Source organism: Phaethon aethereus (assembly GCF_964289735.1).
Source record: "Phaethon aethereus genome assembly, chromosome: 19".
NCBI classification, from domain to species: Eukaryota; Metazoa; Chordata; class Aves; order Phaethontiformes; family Phaethontidae; genus Phaethon; species Phaethon aethereus.
The window spans coordinates 9,004,906-9,024,272 of record NC_138595.1 but is presented as its reverse complement, the minus strand read 5'-3'; the positions used below and the strand labels follow the sequence as shown (position 1 = coordinate 9,024,272).

At 41.6% G+C, this 19,367-nt stretch overlaps 1 protein-coding gene across 1 annotated transcript in view; it reads right to left on the bottom strand.

The window, feature by feature from the left end:
• The window catches only part of LOC309411863 (sphingosine-1-phosphate transporter SPNS2-like), a gene marked incomplete at both ends in the record, with an annotated part of 133,011 nt that overhangs the window by 57,626 nt on the left and 56,018 nt on the right, over nt 1-19,367 (bottom strand). The window contains one exon of the mRNA XM_082008618.1: nt 12,287-12,423. Within this exon, the coding sequence (XP_081864744.1) occupies nt 12,287-12,423 (137 nt within the window). The remainder of the gene's footprint in view (nt 1-12,286; nt 12,424-19,367) is intronic.

The window sequence follows — 19,367 nt, the reverse complement described above, 5'->3', positions numbered from 1 at the left end:
ATTCAGCTGGTATTCAGAGACTCACAAGGAAGAGGAGAGACTACAGCAAGTAGAAAGAGAACAAAATACATATTTAAATATAGAAAGGAGCAAAGGAGATGAAGCAAAGTCCACTCACCTTTCCTTTGATTGTCTCTAGTATTTGCTAATGGCTTTAGTTCTCCCAGGTGACCTGTTCAGGCACACTTAATTGAATGTGGAAAGTTTTATTTGGAAATGTACGATTTAGTACGTAAAAATAACCAATAAAGACTGTAAGATATTCCTTTTTCACTCATCACACCCTTCAGTCAGCAACTACCGTGTTTAACAGCTGGATACCTACAGATAGGCTCTAAAGTGAAGCACCTAATTAAGCACTCTGGAGAAAAAAACCAAAAACAAAACCACCCTGGTAGTAGCAAGACTCCCACAGCGCTTCCCAGCTTCAGCAGGGAGCTGCTGTGTGCTCTGCAAGTACAAAAACCAGGGCCAAGATTTTCTTAGCTACTTGCGAATTTTGAATGTGAAATTGGCTTTCGACATTAAAATTGCAGTGCCTGAAATCCAAGTTTCCATCATTGCCCTCCCTTCAAACTTGGGGCAGTCCCGAGAGACTCTTCTACTACTTTTCAGTAATTTTTGGGTAGCACAAAAAAAGAAGGGGGGCGGGGGGGGAATAAAGAGTAAGCCCAATTCCTATTCTCCATCCAAACAGGTAATGTAGTTACAAGACACTGGGTGATGAAGCAGCACCACCAGGTCCTGACAATAGCCTCAGCTGAGACAAAGCAGCATTTCAGCTTACTAATTGAAGGGCTTTTCATCTGATTGACCTGCCTGTGGTAAAAATATTACATGACACTCAAATGGTGGGATTTATGTTCTCAATTTAGTCTCCTGGTCATTAATATTGCATTAATGACAGGGATCTGGAATGTAATTGGAAGGAATGTAACAGATTAGCTTGCTTATTTGCCAGAACATCACCCTTTGGAGTGCTATGTGCATAGCTACTTATAAAATAGACCTTAAAAGGAAAAGGTTGATGTTTTCAAATAGATCACAGGGATCATAAAGAGCCCCATGTTACCAGTGCTTGCCAGGATATTGAGTTAAAGCACTTCTTTTCATCCTTGTGGATCTGGTGTAAGACACAAACAGAGGAGTCCGTAGCATTTCACATGGCTGAAACAGTGGTCATTTATCCATATTACAAAACCACTACATGCAGCTTGGTCAGAAGGTATCTTCCAAAACTGTTCCCCTGAGAACCTTAATAGTTCTGGGTCGGAAGCAAACTGTTGCTTTTTGTTCCAGATCTGTCAGGTGGGATACACTTATCAGCGCTTGCAATAAATATCTCTGGCGTTAGGCAGTATCGCCATTCCCATCCTGAGCTGTGCAGAGACAACCGTAACATAATCACAAAAATAGGGATTGGGAGAACTACAATGTATTTTTCCAACTGTGGAAACAATGCCAGGTTCTTGACACACACAAGTCTTCAAAATACTTTTCAAATATAGCTAAAACACGACCTGGCATAAACAAAACTAAGGAATATTCACAGGCTGCTGTGTTCCAGCCACAGGCGAGTCACAAGCAAAGACTGAATCCAAGCAACCCAGTTATAAACAGATACCAGATTTTTCAGAACAAATAGTTACAGGCACTGATACGTAACACTGACATAACTCCACCTTCAATGATATCTACAGAAATGCATGAGATCTCACTACATTAACCCAAGGGGCTGCCTTGGCTCACACACTCTTTGGTTTGGACCAATTCTTAAACTGAAATATAGTCAAATCCAACAGACAGTTCTCATTCTTGGAGAGCTCAACCCCATGTTCCTATCCCCCAGACAATCGCAGAAACTATGAATTCTCAGCACTCTGAAAAAAGCATCAGCCAACTGATTGAGACACCCAGGTGTGCATGTTTTGCCCTAACTATATGCATTTTCAAGAGAAGAACAAGTTTTGAGAGTCCATGAAGGACACATTTTAATGGAATGTCTAAATTAAATGACCACAAAGTTATAGTCCTGGCAACTTTACCCACACTGCTGGTTCCGTTGATTCTTGGCGCATTTTACGTTGCATATGCTAAAAAATTAAGTACACCAGCAGGTCAGACCTTTTAGGCAACTTTGCTGAAAAAATATCTGAATCATTCCAAACTCTGAAATTTTTTATTCCTACTTTGTTTTCACACTTCTCTGGCTTTCTGACTCAATTGAGATCCAGAAGCAACCGAGCACTGTGAGAAAGGCTGACCTTGCAGTATGTTTGGCCTACATATGAGAGATGGCTCATTTTTAGCATCAGATTTCCAGAGAGAACCTGATGCATCTACCAATTCCTCCTTCCTAGCAGCTGCTTCTTCTTCATCATCCTTTTTGAACTGTTGTAATATGCTAGTTGAAGCATTATTCATTAGCAAGGTTTTGTGATGTTGTAGCTTCATTTCATTCTCTACAGCCAGTCTATTTACCAAAATGACAATCCTTTTTAACTATATTAAATGCATTTGCATGTTTTGTCACTATCATATCATGAAACTACCTCAATCATGTTTTCAGACATGACGATCAGCAGGACTCCCAGGGATTTCCAGCTCAAAATCTATTACATGGGTTTGAGATTAGTGCTCTAATTCAATGTTATCTGAATTGCAAATGCAGTCTTTTGTATAGCATGTGAACTTTATGCATTTAAAAGAAATGTCAACACTTCAAAAGACTAATTTAGTACCTGGTACTGTAAGACATTTCCCATCTTCACACTATTTGCACATTACTCAGAATACAATGGTCCTTTTTTCAGCCTTTATGCATGACCCAGCAGGCCACAGATTGTGTGTACCATTGAAGAAGCGCTTACACTTCCTGTGGTATGACTGATGCTTTTATATGAGCAGGGAACCAAGAGGTCAACCAAAGAAAGGCCCAAATCCATACTTTTGCATCTGAACACAAGATAAAGAGGCTGAATAACACTTTCCCTCTCTCCGGCATCCTGTTTTTCAGGACAATATGCACAACTTTCAAGAACCACTAAGGTTCTAATACAAAGTTTAGATTTGTTTCCAGGCCTCCTAATGAGCCTAAAACTGGGTTAAATTAATTTTGTTTTCTTGGTTTGTGAGGCATCGTTAACCGAACTCTCCTGAAGTATCATGCCTCTTTCCAAGTCATAAGCCTCAAGAACACAAGCCATAAGCTGCCTCATTTACATCCATGCTAAGTATATGTCAGTTTGCATCCTTAAACAAACCGTAACATTTTGCCAGACCCATATTAGAACACCCTAGTGAAGCACGAAGGTACAGTGACATGTTCTACCACACCAATTTGGCATCCTCTCAATACCATCAAAACACAGTTATCTGGGAAGCTTATTTCCAAAGGAACAGGATCACACGGTGCCGTCCAGACACTGCATAGTGCCTTACTTTGACTCCTGAACTCCTTTAACCAAGCCAGACTTCCCCACTACTGAAGCACAGCATGCAACACCGGAGACTGCACTGGGAATGACTTGAGTTCCTCAGGTCACAAACACTTTCTGCAGGGATCATGTTAAGCTGATAGGAAATTTTATAATTCCTTACTCTATATTTTAACATTCAATTGGAAACTTACATGCAGCATTGCTTTTTTTTTTTTTTTTTTTAACTTTTTAAAAATTTTTATTCTTTTTTTTCCCTCGAGCTGGTTCAGTCCATCTATTCAAGGAGAATTTTCCCTATTTTTCCATTCCTGGGATGTTTTGAATGAGGCTGAACTTAAGATGCTGTAATAATTATTTATACAGCATGACGCCAAAGCATTATAGAGCCTTCCAATAAGACAGGGTTGACACGATAAGCCATCCTTTTTGCGTTCCTTCAGCATACTCTGGGGTTAGGCCTCTACTGCAGTATGACAAGCAGAATATACATTTTAATAGACAACACCAGAAGAAGGAATGTTTCCAAGACACACACAGCCTGGCAATGAGATAAATATGCCTTCTTCCCTCTGCCGCCTCAGAAAATAACTGACCCAGGTGAGATTTCCTGCTCAGGCACAGTAACAGCAGGACAGGCATGATGATAGTTAAAGGCAGGCATTGCTTCCAAACCATCCATTAACTGACATAGTGGCTGAACTTTCCTAGTCTTCAACCCAGAGGCTGTAAATTCAGGTTCCTGCATAAAAATGGGACACCGCTGTAAAGGTCTTCAGCCTGTAAAGATCTTTCATGCTGGCACCACAGTTCCCAGCTGCTGTCTCTAGGTATTTTCATGATCCGATGAAATGACATCAAATGTAAGCGTATTGATTTAAAAAGATGTGGGGTCTGACTCAATCCCCACAAAGACACACAAAAGGTTCCCACAGACTTCCAAAGCAGGAGCTGAATCAGAACCACAATCACAGACCCTGTGATAATGACTGCAACATCTTCCAGTAACCTACATAACCAACGGTTCTCCAAAAAAGAGGTTAGGCAATTACAGGGAGCCCTCACAGAGACCTGCTGCAAATTAGCATTAAGCCTCGAGCCTGTTTCTTGATACTCTCCCAGCACAAACCTCTGTCCACCTGCTCTAGAAAATGCCTGAGCTCAGAGGAACAGTTCTGACATTTTAGTGCAAATTGCTGCCTTCATTTTAATGAACTGGCAAGGGAAGCCTCTGCAGCAGCATGCGTCGGTTCCAGCACAGAAACATCTCTTCTTCTCTCAGCATCCACAGTGTTTCAGATATTGCATGATTTCAGACTGATTAATGACCCAAAAGTAGGTAGCAGAGGGCAGGAGGCACAGTTATGAACACAAGAGCACACGATTGGGGTGATTTGAGGAGTTGGAATGGGATGTGGTGCCAGACTGCCTCTGCCCTGGGGAAGGTGGGACTTGGGGGGTGTAATCTTGATTGCTCTCAGGTCCTGGAGGGGAGAGCAGAACCCATCCTGTTCCAGACACACTGCAGACAGGAAACTCAATGCATGGTAGACATATTCCTTACAATAGTTTCTTAGGTTAGTTTTTCTCATCACATGAATAAGCTTTCTGAGTAAGCTTTGGAACTGTACTCTGCCTCTCCCCTGGCAGCCATCACCAGCTGGGTTTTCAATAACTCTTCCCAGTATCTTCCAAATACTGGAGGGAAAAAAACAACACTCACAGCAGAAAATACAACACTTCAATTTCTGGTAACACCTATGAAAAGCCTCCTCCTCTCATAGATTGGCTTTTTGGGGCTGATAATCTGAGAACACCCTAACTTGTTTTTCATTTATAGTTTCCCTTGGAAGAGAGACAGGTAGAAAAGGACAAGGTAGGAATATAAAGCAGCTAGGAGACAAACACATGACAGTAATTCTGCACTCTATTTCAGCAAGCTGTGACTATTTCTTCTTTATAAATCTTCTCCCACCTCTTCTGTCCTAGGTCAGCAAAATTTGAGGGAACAATGAGGGCCCAAAATTCAAGAGTTCAAAACATTACACTTGTCTGTGCAAGAGAAGATGTTGCTCTTACATGAAAAGAGTTTCCCACACCGTATTTGGTATCAGCTGTGCTGAAGATGCTAGCAGACTTGACAGATGCCCAGGATACCTTAAGACCAGAGCAGCCAATGCTTCGTTATTGAAGGAATAAGCAATAGAGTATTCTTTTCCTACAGTATATCTCACATAATTCATATTAAAAAATGCAAGATAGTACAACTAGTAAGAGTGCTGTGAATAGCACTGGGGAGGAGCAGCAGGTGCCGCCTTGCTGGAGAGGAATAAAAGAAATGGTGCTTTTCAATTCCCGTAGAAACTCTCATACTTCCTTGTCCAGGGAGCATAGATTTTGTAATGTCTTGACCTAGTCCTAGCTAGAGCTGGAGAGTCAGGTAGCTATGAAAACACAGAGGGAGTTTCTCACAGCAGAACTGCTGTGGGAACCTGGTAATTCCTACTTCCTAAGAACTGCAGCTTTAGAGATCTCATCCCCACCTCCAGCAGCCATTTAAGTGTAGGTACACTTAACCAGACTTGAGGTAGGCTCATCTCTTCTACTGACGGGCAATGCCATCACCAGCACACTGCAGTGCAAGTAAGCCTTTTGCATAGCAGGCTGCTGAGAGGGGAAGCAGGTCTAAAGGGGGCTGTGGGAATTACCTTTCCTCAAACCATCTGCTTTCAGGCATACAGGAGAGGGAAAGTGAGGCGGAATCAGTCCATAAAGGATTTCACTCTGCCATGTAAAGCAGTGATGAGAATCCCTATCCTCTCCCTCTCTTCTGAGACTTCAGAGCCACCAACTCCAGCACAGCATCCTTCCTCTCCTGGCACCCACTGATCCCCGGCCCCTCAGCTCTCCTGCGGTGAGGAGGGAGCCCTGGTAGCTGGGGAGAAGAGAAGTATAGATTGCCATGTCTCATCTTAGCAGAGGCAAAGCAGGAGCAGGTTACAGCTACCAGGTAGTGCAGCGGGGCACTATACCAGCATTACACATACAGCCGTAATAATAGCACTTAGCAATTTGAGCGTTGACACTGCTGGCAGTTAGAGCAGCAGCACTGCTGCAGGATATTACCCACCCTAATCTCTTCCTCTGCGATAAGAGAGTATGCAGTGGATTGTATTTTTCCTGAGCAGTCTAGCAAAAGGGCAAACGTGCAGACATCCAAATGTCAATAGCATGTGCTCATCTGTAGGGTTCCAGTACCACGTTAAAGGCTGGCAAAAGACACCAGAGCCAAGTAACAGCCTTTATCCATGAACACCCTGTGTCAGTTCCAGCACTGATTTCTGTAACAGCCACACGAACCATCAGGAGTTGCGTGTAAGGGGAGGGATTGAATGTATGTGCAGCAGACTTCACAAAGTTGCTTGGGAGAATCTAATTTGCCTCTTTCTAAATGAGAGTTCTGCTCAAAAATAATAGGATGGAATAGTGGGGATATAAGCAATCTGGTAATTCATGGTGACTTCAAAGATAACACTCAGTACCCTTCTCATGTACAAAACGATGGCTTGGGGCTTTTAGATTTGTTTGTTTCTGTTTTTCAAACCGTGGACTTATCTTATGCAGTGGAAGCAAAGGAACAGAAGCTGTATCTTTTATAATACAACTTCTGCCAGAGCATGTAAGACTACAGGCTTTTTTTTTTTCCCCCCCTTGTAGTGAATCACCATGTGTAGGGGGGTGAGGTTGGTTTATGTTTATGTTTTTTAAAAGTAACCCAACTAACCATTTGTTCCGTACTGCACATAATTTGTTGCTTCTCTTTTAGCACTCCTTGAAAGACAAGCTTTAGAAATAAATATACATCTGGCAAGTCTGAAAGACAGGACTTTATCCAGCACTGCAGGCTAACTGGAATTCCACAGCTGACTATTTCTTCCCCTTTCAGAGATAAATCAAAAGGAGAGGAAAAGAAAAAGAAACACTAGTAGAAATACCTATCCAGATTAATTTGCAGTGGGAGCAAAAAGGTTTCATCATGTTAGCTACATCAACATTTAAAGAGAAATATTTACCAAGAACTGAAGGACTCAAAGGCACATTCCTGGTTCACCATGTTAATTCTTTGCTTTTCCATTTCCAAACTTTCTACCATCTGCAGCTCTGATGTCTCCCAGCGAACCCGCGTTACCACAGCCTGGTCTGGCTGATTATTAGGTACACTTGGTCTCTCAGCCTAGTGGAGCCAAACTAGTTAGCAAAATACTTTGCTCATCTGTAAAACAGCATCCCTTTTACATAGAAATATGCTTTTTTCAAGATACTTACATGGGAAATAGCAGTATTTCACAAGACAGGGGAAACTGTCTGCAACTTTCCACCTCCAAGCTCCTTCTTGCTTTAAGAAGCTGGTGTCTGCCCACAAGGGAGAGGGGTCTCAGTCTCTCAGAAGTTTGTGCTGAGAGGGGTAGGAAGGTTATCACCAAAAGCAAGGTTTTGTCTACGATAAATTTCTGAGCAAAGTAGTCAGCTGTAAGAACTATTATTATGACTAATAGATGTGGATATCCCAGCAGCCAGAAACAAACTCTCAGCACATGGCCTGATCGCTCCCGATAACCAAGCTGCTTCACGTGAAACTGGCCAGAAAGAGAGAAACGGTGCAACTGGGATTACAGACTCTTTCCAATGACGTCCTGGAATATAAACCAGCTCGAGATGATCAGCCACAACACAGGCAGTCAGGCACTATGCTCATCAAAATGCCACTTAAGAGAAAAAACTGGTTACTTATTAAATTAGAGTTTATACTGATACAGAGGAAGACAGACACATATTTAGCTTTTTGCATGGATGGAAATGCATCTTGGTAAAGAAACGCCATGATGTCTGTGTGCTCAGTGCATTTCTCTGTGATACAACTCTATACTGCACAGCAGTATACTTATTTTTTGCTGATTTATTAAGGAGCATGAACCAACAGCCAGAAAGTGTTTTTTCCAAATGCTTGCCAAAAGCTAAAAACAAGACAAGAAAGGGTTTTGCAGGTGAAAGTACCAAAATTTGTCTACCCACAGGTGCAGAACTGATTAAAAGGCATACATAAAGGGAGGTAATTTCTAAGCAGGTGTTTGTACTTACAAAATACAAATTAAGACATATACATACTTTATTGAAGTTTCTATAAATGGAGTTAATCTAGAGATATGTCTAAATATGTACCAATTTTAACTAATTTTAGATTAACAAACAAGTTTGTTAATGATTTTTTTAATGCAACTTTTATTTTAGAAAGTGCTAAACAATATTATAGAGCAGAAAGTACCAGAGACAACGTAGAGGAGGACTAATTTCTTATTTTTCTATAGAGAAATTGTGCATTAATATAAAGTATCAAATCACGTTATTTGACAGAATAAAAAGTGACCTTCTGATGATTTTCTTTAGTTAAATTTATCATTAGCTATTTTTATCCATGAAAGCAAGTGTATTTATTGAATTACTCTCTGATATGGTATTTGTGTTTCTTATTTTGATTTGTTTTAAATGTAATTTAAGACTTCATGAACAGTAACCAAACATTTAAGTATCTAGTTGTCCTGTTTCTATTTTGCTAGGCATGGACTTCATGTATTGCTGTTTTCTGTAACTATCACCTCCTATATACTCTGGAACTATCCTTAAATTTTGGTCTGATTTTCTTTTTTCCCTGTGAGAGCCTATTATTTAGTTATTTAGTAGCTGCTAGCAGATGAGAGATTCATTCTTCATTTATTTGATGGTCATTATTCCATGTTAAAAGCCCAAAGATATTTGGTAATAAATAACTAAAGATATTTTAATAAGTGGTTACAAACCTTAATGTGGTGCTCTCTAGCAACTACATGTCTGCACAGCATATATATCCAATTCCCTGTTTTATCTGCCAATTTTCAGTCACTATCTTTTTAACCCAAACAGCATGAAATAGCATTTAGATAGTATCTTAGATGAACAGTTTCATTGTGCTCTGCTCCTTTTTTCCAGATCAAAATCTATCTCACTGAGATAATTTCTCACTCCATGTCCTTTTCTTGCCACATGGATATTTCTTCATTGAATAACTTGACAGATAAGAATTAACATGTCCTTTTCTGTATGCTTATTTGCACAATAAATTACAAAAGATAGCATTTTGATTGTTTTCTTTTAAGTGTCCAAATTTCAACCAGGAACTAATATCAACAACACACTGCCAAAAACCTTTACAAACTGGGTGCCTTTGGACTCCACGAGCAATGTAGTTGTTTTCTGCCTTTGTTAAGCTGTCTCCTTCCACTTCCACTCCAAATTTGAACTCTGAGGAAGTGTACTCTAACTACACAGTTATAGCATGCACGAGGCACTAGACACTGTCAAAATTTGAAGAAAGGCGATGCCTGAAAACACAGTTTGCTATTTCTGTGGAATGGCTATTGTTTCTCACCTAGTTCAGTATTTTTACTGTCGCCACATAAAGGAGTTTTCTGTACAGTTTTTCAATGGCCTCAGCCTGTGCTAGCTTGCCCCTTCTAGCCCTGTGTTTTCATATTAACTTGGGAGTGAGTACTTACCTAGTTACAGTAGCCTCACTACTGCTTTTATTTGTGCTGACAAGAGTTTTTCATATTTCAGTTCCTGGCCTTCCTCCCTGACAAACACACCTACAGTCTTAAAAGAAATAAAAAATGTTGAGTGAAGAGCCAGTGTTTTGCTCCTCAAATACATCCTAGAAGTCAAAGATCAAGAAAAATACCTAGTTAGTCACCGTCTAAAGGAAAAAAGCTGCATCAGCTCTTCTCTGACCCTTTTTCTCATTAGTACTTCAGAAATTCACCTTGTTCAATGTGGCATGTCTTCCCAATTAGAGATCAGGCCTCCAAAAAGGATACCAGAGTGGTAGGGATACTATGTGAAGCTGGGATTATTCTTATGACCTTGCTCAACTGCTGCAGCCACTGGGTTAAGCACATCCACAGAGCAGCTGAAAGATTTTCCATTATCTCCTGGAGCCGATAACAAGAGCTGGGCATGAGACACCTAGCTTAACAGGCAAGTTTTCCGGTAGAGTTGAGAATCACAGCACAATCAGGACAGGGGATTTTTCTCAGTATTAGGGTGGGTTTTATCCAAGGTTGTAGTTTGGGTCCAGAGTTAGTACTGATGCAAATCCAGGAGAAATTAACCCAAGTCTGGCTATTATAGCTCTCTTGTGACTTCCAAAACAATTGGGATTTGGATTCCAAACATAATCTGGCTTTATAAACGTTAATTCTCCCTTTCTTTGGCTAAAAATATGCCACTTCCACTCTGAGCTCCTGTATACTGATGACCATATATATTAATCCCTGAACTATTTCAACTAATAAGCCCCAAATCCTTAAACTGAAAATCAACTCTGAAAACACAGATTACATCAGTCCAGTTCCAATGTTCCACTACTTGCAACTACAGGACTAGGTCCATTACAGAAAGAGCTATGAGAACCTGAGTATGAATGTGTGTTCGTAACAGAAGAAGGGTTTATAAGCAGGTAATTGGTTCCTTCATGAAATGCTTCCCTCTTTGGGCTCTGTTGCTTTTTCAGAATGTTATGAAGAGGAATTTAAAAAAAAAAAAAAAAAAAAGGCAAGCCAAAACACCCTCTTCATTTTAGATGGGAGATGTTCTTTCTCTAGAAAGGATGCTTCCTGCCCAATTTTAAACCAGAACAATTTATTGACTTAAAGGCTTCTACATTTGTCCATATGCATTTTTCTTTAGAAATGCAGCAACAATCAATCCAACACGAAAGCCAGACAGACACGTGACTGCCACTGCCCACTTTAGGTGGAAATTCTCTTTTATTAGAAACTGCAGAGTATGTGTGTGGGCAGGAGGGAGCAGGGCGGAGAGTTTTAGTCTCTGGTTGTCGTTCTTTAGGCGCGACCACAATGCTGCAATCTCTGGAACGCAGATGGACAGAAAGGATGAGGAATGCCCCTGCCTCCCTTGGGGAAATCAGCCTGATGATGCCAGGAGCTGTGATTTGTCTCTCCAGGAATGTTGCCACCTGCAGCAATTAAACCTCCTCTAGAACATGATTTAAACAAGAAGATATTTTTCCCCAGAAACTGCCAGATCATTGTTTCCTACAAGTACCTCTTACAGGCAAGAAAATTAATGCAATGAGGAGTCCTCAAAATGGGGTACTGTTGCTGTCCTGAAAGCAGGTGAGGGATGCTGTGCATAGCTTGACAAAATTAAGTGACCCTGACAACTCCATCATCAGTTCCTCAAACATACCCATCAACTAGCATTAAAGAAGCTGAAACTATGTCTAATCTCTATGCTATCATCCACCTTTACTGCATTTGACGGACTGGAAACAAAGCACATGTATAAAACCACTGCTGGACGCATTGTGTCACTCTACATACGACGAGCAGACTTCCCAACAAACTCCAACAGCTTCTCTTACATATCAGAAGAGAACCACTATATAGGCATGGACAGCTTTTTTTCAAAGTAATTTTTAAAGCCTTTTACAGTTTCTTTAGGATCTCCCTCAAAACAAAACCCTTATTTCAACAGAAACTCTTGCTTTGATATGCTTCACCTGTTATTTTTTTAATAAACGTGGATGATCAAAGAATAACAGCTTTCACAGTTAAGAAAACACAGTTACCCAGACCACACTTCACCTACAAAAGGTAAGATAATGCAATACGCTTTATGTCAAATCCACACCAGAGGGATATGTTCCCCTTGAGCACACTGTGATGGGCGTTTTTTAGGAACATATTGTCCATTTTTTCAGGACACCCTTTAAAGTGCCTTTGCAAAGATCTTACCTGTTCAGTGATGAAGGAGCTTGAAAATGTGACAGCTGACCAAAAGAAGATCCCACAGCTGAGAATGATCTTTCTGTTGAAACGGTCACCGAGGTAACCAAAGATAGGTGCCGCAACCATGAAACTACAGATGAAAACTGCAAAGGAGAGGAAAAGGAAAGAAACATTTAATAAACATCAGGCCAAGCACATGAAAACTAATTTTCTGCAAGCCAAATCCTCTGGAGAGCAGTTCCATTTAATTAGACGTTCTGCCGCCCTGCCTTACAAAGTCGTGCAGTCTGATAGGGCTTCAGAAGTCAGTGTTTCCTTAATCAAACAGATTTTTCATTCCCAAAGAAACCAGTGAACTCATATTACATTTGAAAGCACCGGCACCTTACAGTCTGCTGAGAGCTCAGTATCCGGGGATAGGCAAAACCAGGGCAGAATAAATGAAGAGCTTCTGCCTAAATGTCACTGAGAAGGTGAAGCAGAGGTTGGAAGGAGTTTCAAGCAAACAGAAATCAAGCCCAGGGCTCCTTGTTGTCTCTTGCAGTAGAGACCAGAGAGAAATAGGCCACAGAAACTGAAGTTCTTTCATCCTTCCTAGCAGTATTTTAAAGCAACCATGAAACAGTGAGGAAAAACAGTTAACTACTATCATCCTACCAGCACCAGCCCTGTAGTTAGACAGAAAACTCCTTCCTCCTCATTAGCTCCTTTCACCTGCACTGAACTTGTATTTAAATCCATTACTGAGCAACAGTTTCACTAAAAGAGTTTTAACCTAGAATGCCCTAACAGGCCAGGAATGTCCTCATCTGAAAGACTACAAGGTCACCTTTCCCCTTTGCTTCCCCCCAAAAAACCCAAAGCATTAACCCAAGACCTTCTGTCATGTAGGACTGAGGCTCTTGATAGCACAAATAGCATAAAACCTCTGCAAAATCTCCTCGACCTCACTCCTCCAGCTTAGCTCAAACCAATCTAGCCAGTGACACCACTGAAAACGCCTGAAAGGAGGCACTCGCACCGTATTCATTATTAATTTGAACTTAGCAGAAATTCCTAGATTTTAAGCTGATTTATACCTGGCTTTTGTCTGTCCTCATTAGAGATTTGGATGAGAGCAACCGCATTAATTTTACTGCCAAGTAGTATGAACTTTTTGACTTTCACTTTCTGCCTTGCATTCAGTAAACCCAGAAGGATTTGGGTGGGACACTGGAATACCCCAAGATACCGCTTTACTCTCAGGTTTATGACTCACATTAATTATTGGGTAGTTCTTGGAAGGCAGGGTGGGCTTTTGGCATTGTCTAATCCTAGCCGTCTACATTTAATTGTATAAAAGTGGGTGGGAGGGATAGAATAGGGAAAAAAAAAAAAAGGCAAGAGACGAGGACACACCCCCCTTTGTTTGGAATGCACGCATAAAATTCAGGCGGTTAAGACCCAAATTATTAATTTTTCATGCATGATATACGATAGCTCAAAAACATGCAGGATGCTGAACTATGAAATGATCTAAACGTCTCTTTTAATATATTAAGATGTCAAAGCTGCTTTATAAATAATACATAGCCATTTGCATCTATATTTTGTGAGCCGTGATTATGTGTATATCAATTTTGCACTATGATATTTGATAGGAATTACAGCTTTCCTCTTTTTATGTTTAGAGTAAAATAAATGGCGATAATACAGAAACGTTAAGACATGAAAAGAAGCACATGCACTGTTAAATCACACATATTTCAATAGTCATGCTATGAGCAACGTTGCAGTTAAGCTAGCACATAAACCCTATTGATAGGCAGAACGCTCCATCCCTGCGCCTATCCCAAAATCCTTGGGCAAACAAAACCTGTTGAACGCAGCTACAAGCACTTACGCAGTGTTTTCACCTCGTGTTTTACACAGAAGCTACACAACTAGTCTGAAACCCAGCTTAGCACTCTATCCCCAGGAAACCAGTCCCCATGGGGGGCTGATACCTTTTCAGAAGACCAGGCAGCTGCCCGTTCCCTGCAGCACACACACCCTGGTGCAGAGCCCAGCTTTGCCAGACCGGGCTGTTGCGCGTCTCCAGCACAGGTCCCTGCTCACGCAGGCTCCCACCTCCTGGACGCAATGCTCGGGGTAGCCCCAGAGCCCCACCGTTTTGCTGAGCCAGGTTCCCTGCTTAGTCGCAGGACAGGGACTGCCTGGGTAACTGCCCGTCTTCCTACACAGGAGCACTTTGTCATGCTCACCCACCCCTGCAGCACAGTCCAGCTCCCTGAGCTGCGCACCCCTGAAACCCTTGATCTCCAGTGAACTTGGCTCTAGTAGACCAGCAGTGGCTTACAAATCTCTACTCTGCAAGGGTGCATCTGCACTGGCCCCAGTCCAACAAGGCACTTAAGCACATGCTTATATTAAGCATTTTAGAGTCATCAATTCCATGAAGAAGTGCTTTCCTGAATTAACACCAAACTGCTCGGCAACTTCCAAAGCTGGTGCAACCTGGCACGAAGGATGTGTGACTGTTTATTGGGAGTGAGAAGCAGAAAATGACTCTGACTCGTACAGAACAGTGTGCCCATTGCAATCTGACCTTACCCTTGGAAGGACACTGAAATTCATTCAATTCAGAATCATATATTCTGCTATTTTTACGATGTAAAAAGACATGAAGCTAAAAGAGCTTCCAAGGGAAAACTGGAAACATCCAAGTCAGCATCCCACCATTTCAAATATCGAATAACCTGATTAATTCAGCTTTGAGACATGGGGAGTGTGATCCAAAATTCACATTAATCAGTAGGATTATTAGCTTCAATGACCTCTGGATCATAAATGCAAAGTCTAATTCTGAAATTTGGGCAAAAGCAGGCAAAAAGTGCAAACCTCCTCTTTCCAATACAACAAACCAAAAAAAAGAATGTCCAATGCATTTCCAACAACATACATCCTGCTGTTACCCAATTCCCTTCAGAGAATTTATTTTTAACTGAGATTTCTAACTGAGCTGTGAGCTTCGCCATCAGTAAGCAGCTGACCTGACAGCTCCACAAGGTGCAAACCGAAAGGACAAATAATAGGTAATGGAACACAGCTGTCATAATAATAAATGCAATTTATATCAAGAGTATTTATGACCCAAATATGCATCAGAGCGTTGATTGACTCAAATAAATGCAGAATATGATGGCTGTGTGGTCTGTCAAAAGGATGTGCCTGTTACAGGCATTTCCCATGAATCAATTTTTGCAATTATTCCTGCAAATGACAGACGAGACTCCTGAACAACAGATTGGGTTGGCAGAGTGGAGGTGAATGAATCTGGGGCACATTACCAGGTGGGATGGAAACCTGAGTTACTCTAGACCAAGAGGAGTTGAGGTTCTGCAACGACTGATGACCATGAAGGAGAGATCTTATCCAGAAGACAGAAACCTGCTAGCATGTTCAGTTGGAGAGAGGCACAGCAGAAACAGGATTAATTTGCAGAGAAAGATGGCTGCAGTGCGAGGCAGAGGGATGCATCCTAGTAAAGGAGCCCGGCACTTGTGCCAGCCTCTTCCTATCTGGCCCCTCTTCTACAGCATTTTCTGCTCCTTGCACTCACCCACTCCCCAATCAATATCCAAGTGACACCACAGCAGCTGCTGCTTCGGTTCAACCCACTGCCACAAATCTTTTACGTTAGGAGAGAGCTGTGACAGAGGCTGGCATTTCGTCTGCCTCTCCCCAGTGAACAACAACTCCTCCCATTTACACTTAAAGCCATCTCAGAATATTACTAACTCTTGAAGATGTACAGTGCAAGAGTTAGGAATCCACTGGGATTTGGGATGAGCTACTGAAAGGGTAGTGATGATGTTCAGAGCAGCTGTGGGCAGGTATACCTGTGTCAGTCACCATTATGTATGCTGTACAGCTAATTTCTCTTGGTAAACGATCTCCAACCGTGCCAGCAGAAGTGGCTCAGTCCCAGCACTGGGTGGAGCTGGGATACATTTCTGCAGAAGCAAATTATCATGTGAGCAAAGGATGAATAAACAGAGACATAATGAATGCCATCCCAGGAGGGAGGTTCTTTTAAGTACAGGTATTTTCAAAAGGAGATCACATTTGTCTTTATACCTCCCTTTGTGGCTTAGCCGCTGAAATGCCGACCGTGGTGAGAATGCAGGAAGAGTCTAATTGCCCAAACAGGATGGCTCGGTGTCTATTTCTGCCTCTGAATGCCTGTCCCACCCTGTACAGGTGCACAGGCACCTTCGCAGCCCAGCTTTTTCTGTGCATGGCTGGAATTACAAAAATGTGCAGCATAAAAAAAAAAAAAATATAACAATCTTGCACTTCCTAGCCAAACACACACCAGAGAAGGAAAACATCCTCCCCAGCCTCTATTGTCTACTTCATGTATTGTAGTTTCAGTCATCTTTCAGGGATTATGGCCAGGGAACTGCTATTCAGGCCACACTTTCCCCTCTCAAGAGCTGGCTGTGTACCCAGTGGAAAAGTAAACCCCCAGACAGTCGAAGCAAAGGAGATGAGGGGAGAGGGAAAAAACTGTAGACTTTATATTTAACAGCCACAAAAAGCTCCTGCCTACTGGAACTAGACTTCATTGCTTTTATTTTTGTCTTTTTTCCCTCCAAATAAAAGTTTACCAGCTTGGCTCTACAACTGTTCCCTGAAACGGCTCTGACCCATCAGCTTTCCACCCCTTGATTCCAAAGACACTGTTGTCTCTGTCTCACTTGCTCTTTTCTTACATGGACTGATCAGCCCTTTGTAGCTCAGAGGGTGCTTCTCCTGCCAGCAGGTCCTCCATGTAGCATAACCAAGAAGGAAGAGCACAGAGGCACACACAGAAGCTGCATTTCCTCAGTAACTGAAAGGTTTAGAGGATCACAGGCACCCCCAAGAAAAGATCCCTTCTTTCAGTTTTGACTTCAAACACGCAGGGTTTATTTTTTCCTATCAGGAATAACACTAGAAAGATTCAGGTAAAAATAGCTTGCTCGCTCTACGGGGGGATACTCAACAAGAAAAAAATAGTGGCTATCTTGGAGCTCTGAGTCAGCATGAAACTGTATATACATGTCTAATTGAGTGCTGACAATGTGTTTGGCTCAGTGGAAGGCAAACCCGGACAGCTTCTGCCTCAAGGGACTGGCAATCCACTTCGACACAGCAAAGAACTATGCGCTGTGAAGTTGTTAACATTTTCCCAACAACAAATTTCCAAACAATGAGAACACCTAAACACCCAGCTCGCTCTGGATGGGATAATTTACGGGTGTGTACTAGAACAATACTGCTCTTTCTGCATGAGACACTGCCCTGCTGGGATTTGTTTGAGCCACTTCTACTCCAGGGACTTTCGGTCGTGAATGCACGTGTTACTCAAGCTGCTCATGGGACCAGCAGCCATCTACCTGCAATGGTGAATAAAGACTTGCCCAACAGCCCAACCAGCCCCTCTGTTTCAAAGACGTGTTTTTACAATGCTTCTTTTTTTATTTTCCTCATAGTTTTATGCGATACTACTACTACTCAGCACATACATATACAGCACATTTAATCACAGCGAGGCTTGGGACAATTTAGAAAGGAATTTAAATATCATTAATTTCTACTTCAGGGCTAAGGAAATTAAGACAATGCGAAAGTGAACTACCCAGGATGAACTACAGAAATCTTGAAGACACACAGGTCTTCCAGCTTCAGCAGTGCCCTGTTTACAGGACCATATCTATGCTAAAGGTATTTTTAAAGGTCTACAACCACAGTTAAAAGTTAATTCCTTACAGCACTATCCAAGCCAAGAAAGAATGACGATCCTTTCGTACTATTTATCATTGAACCTGATAACCACAGTGATGTGACCAAGGTAAAAGTGACATCTGCCTATGGGGCAATCCAAGGCTCTGGGAAATCTCAGCAATGTGATTTATAACATTCATCCTTTGATGAAGATGAATTCGTATAATACAATTATTTGTACAAAGTATCACCCGTCAAATCATCATTATCACAAATTCCACTATAGGTATGCTGCTACATCACTCTCCACATGGACTTTGTCCTACTTCATTTCGAATTCAACAGCCAACAGATGGATCGTGTTACTGTGTTTTGCCAAGTGCAAAACACAAGATCACTGGATTCCAGACTATCATGCAGACTAGAAGATTCTGACAAGTGTAAAGCACTTTGAAATACACCATCAGTCCGTATGTCATGCAAAGCTGTCCTATAGTGACAGTATCGAACATGGAAGCATTTTAAAAAAAAAAAAAAATAAGACTTGAGAACACACCAAGTCAGTTGGACTTCAGTATACAAATATTTGGTTTGGACATGGCCTTAAATGCTCTTCCAGAACAGAGCACAATACAAGATGAAATAGAGAATTTCATAAATGCCTCATTTCTGTGTGCTTGTGTCCTCAGCAAATTAATAAAGAGAAAATCAGTACTATAAAAGGTGTGGACCTAATTACTCACACTCTTTGCATTTCTTCAGTATGTCTGTGTCTGGCAGGACACTCTAGATTGCCCCTCCCTCACTGCAGATGCCACTCATCAGTATGCAAGCTCCAATCTTGCCTTCTACGCAGGGAGCATGTTGCACCATGAGATGCCAGTTTTTTTCCTTAGAGAAAACTGATGTAAAACATAAACAACATGTTCAGGGTGACTATATACACACACAGTTGACATACAGGTTTACATTGAGAAGAAGGCTGTTGTACGATACCACTCAAATTCATTTGCTGTGACAGGGTCAGAACCCAATTACAAAAACACACTTGTGAAGACAGACAAGGCCTGAACACAGCTTTCCTGGCAAATTCATGATTGAATCAACATCACACAAGATGCAGCCCCAGGAATAATTCAGTACTGATAACTCCATCCCTTTTCCTCACTGCAGAAACCAGATTCTTCCAAGAGTTGGCCCTTATATTCCCAGCAAAGGATATCCTGAAGGCTTACTTTGTTCACCCTAGCCAACAAGAATAATTGCTTCAGTGGGAATTGCTGGGAAATCCACTTCTTGGAAACAGAAAATGAGATAAGAATAGCCAGAAACCCAG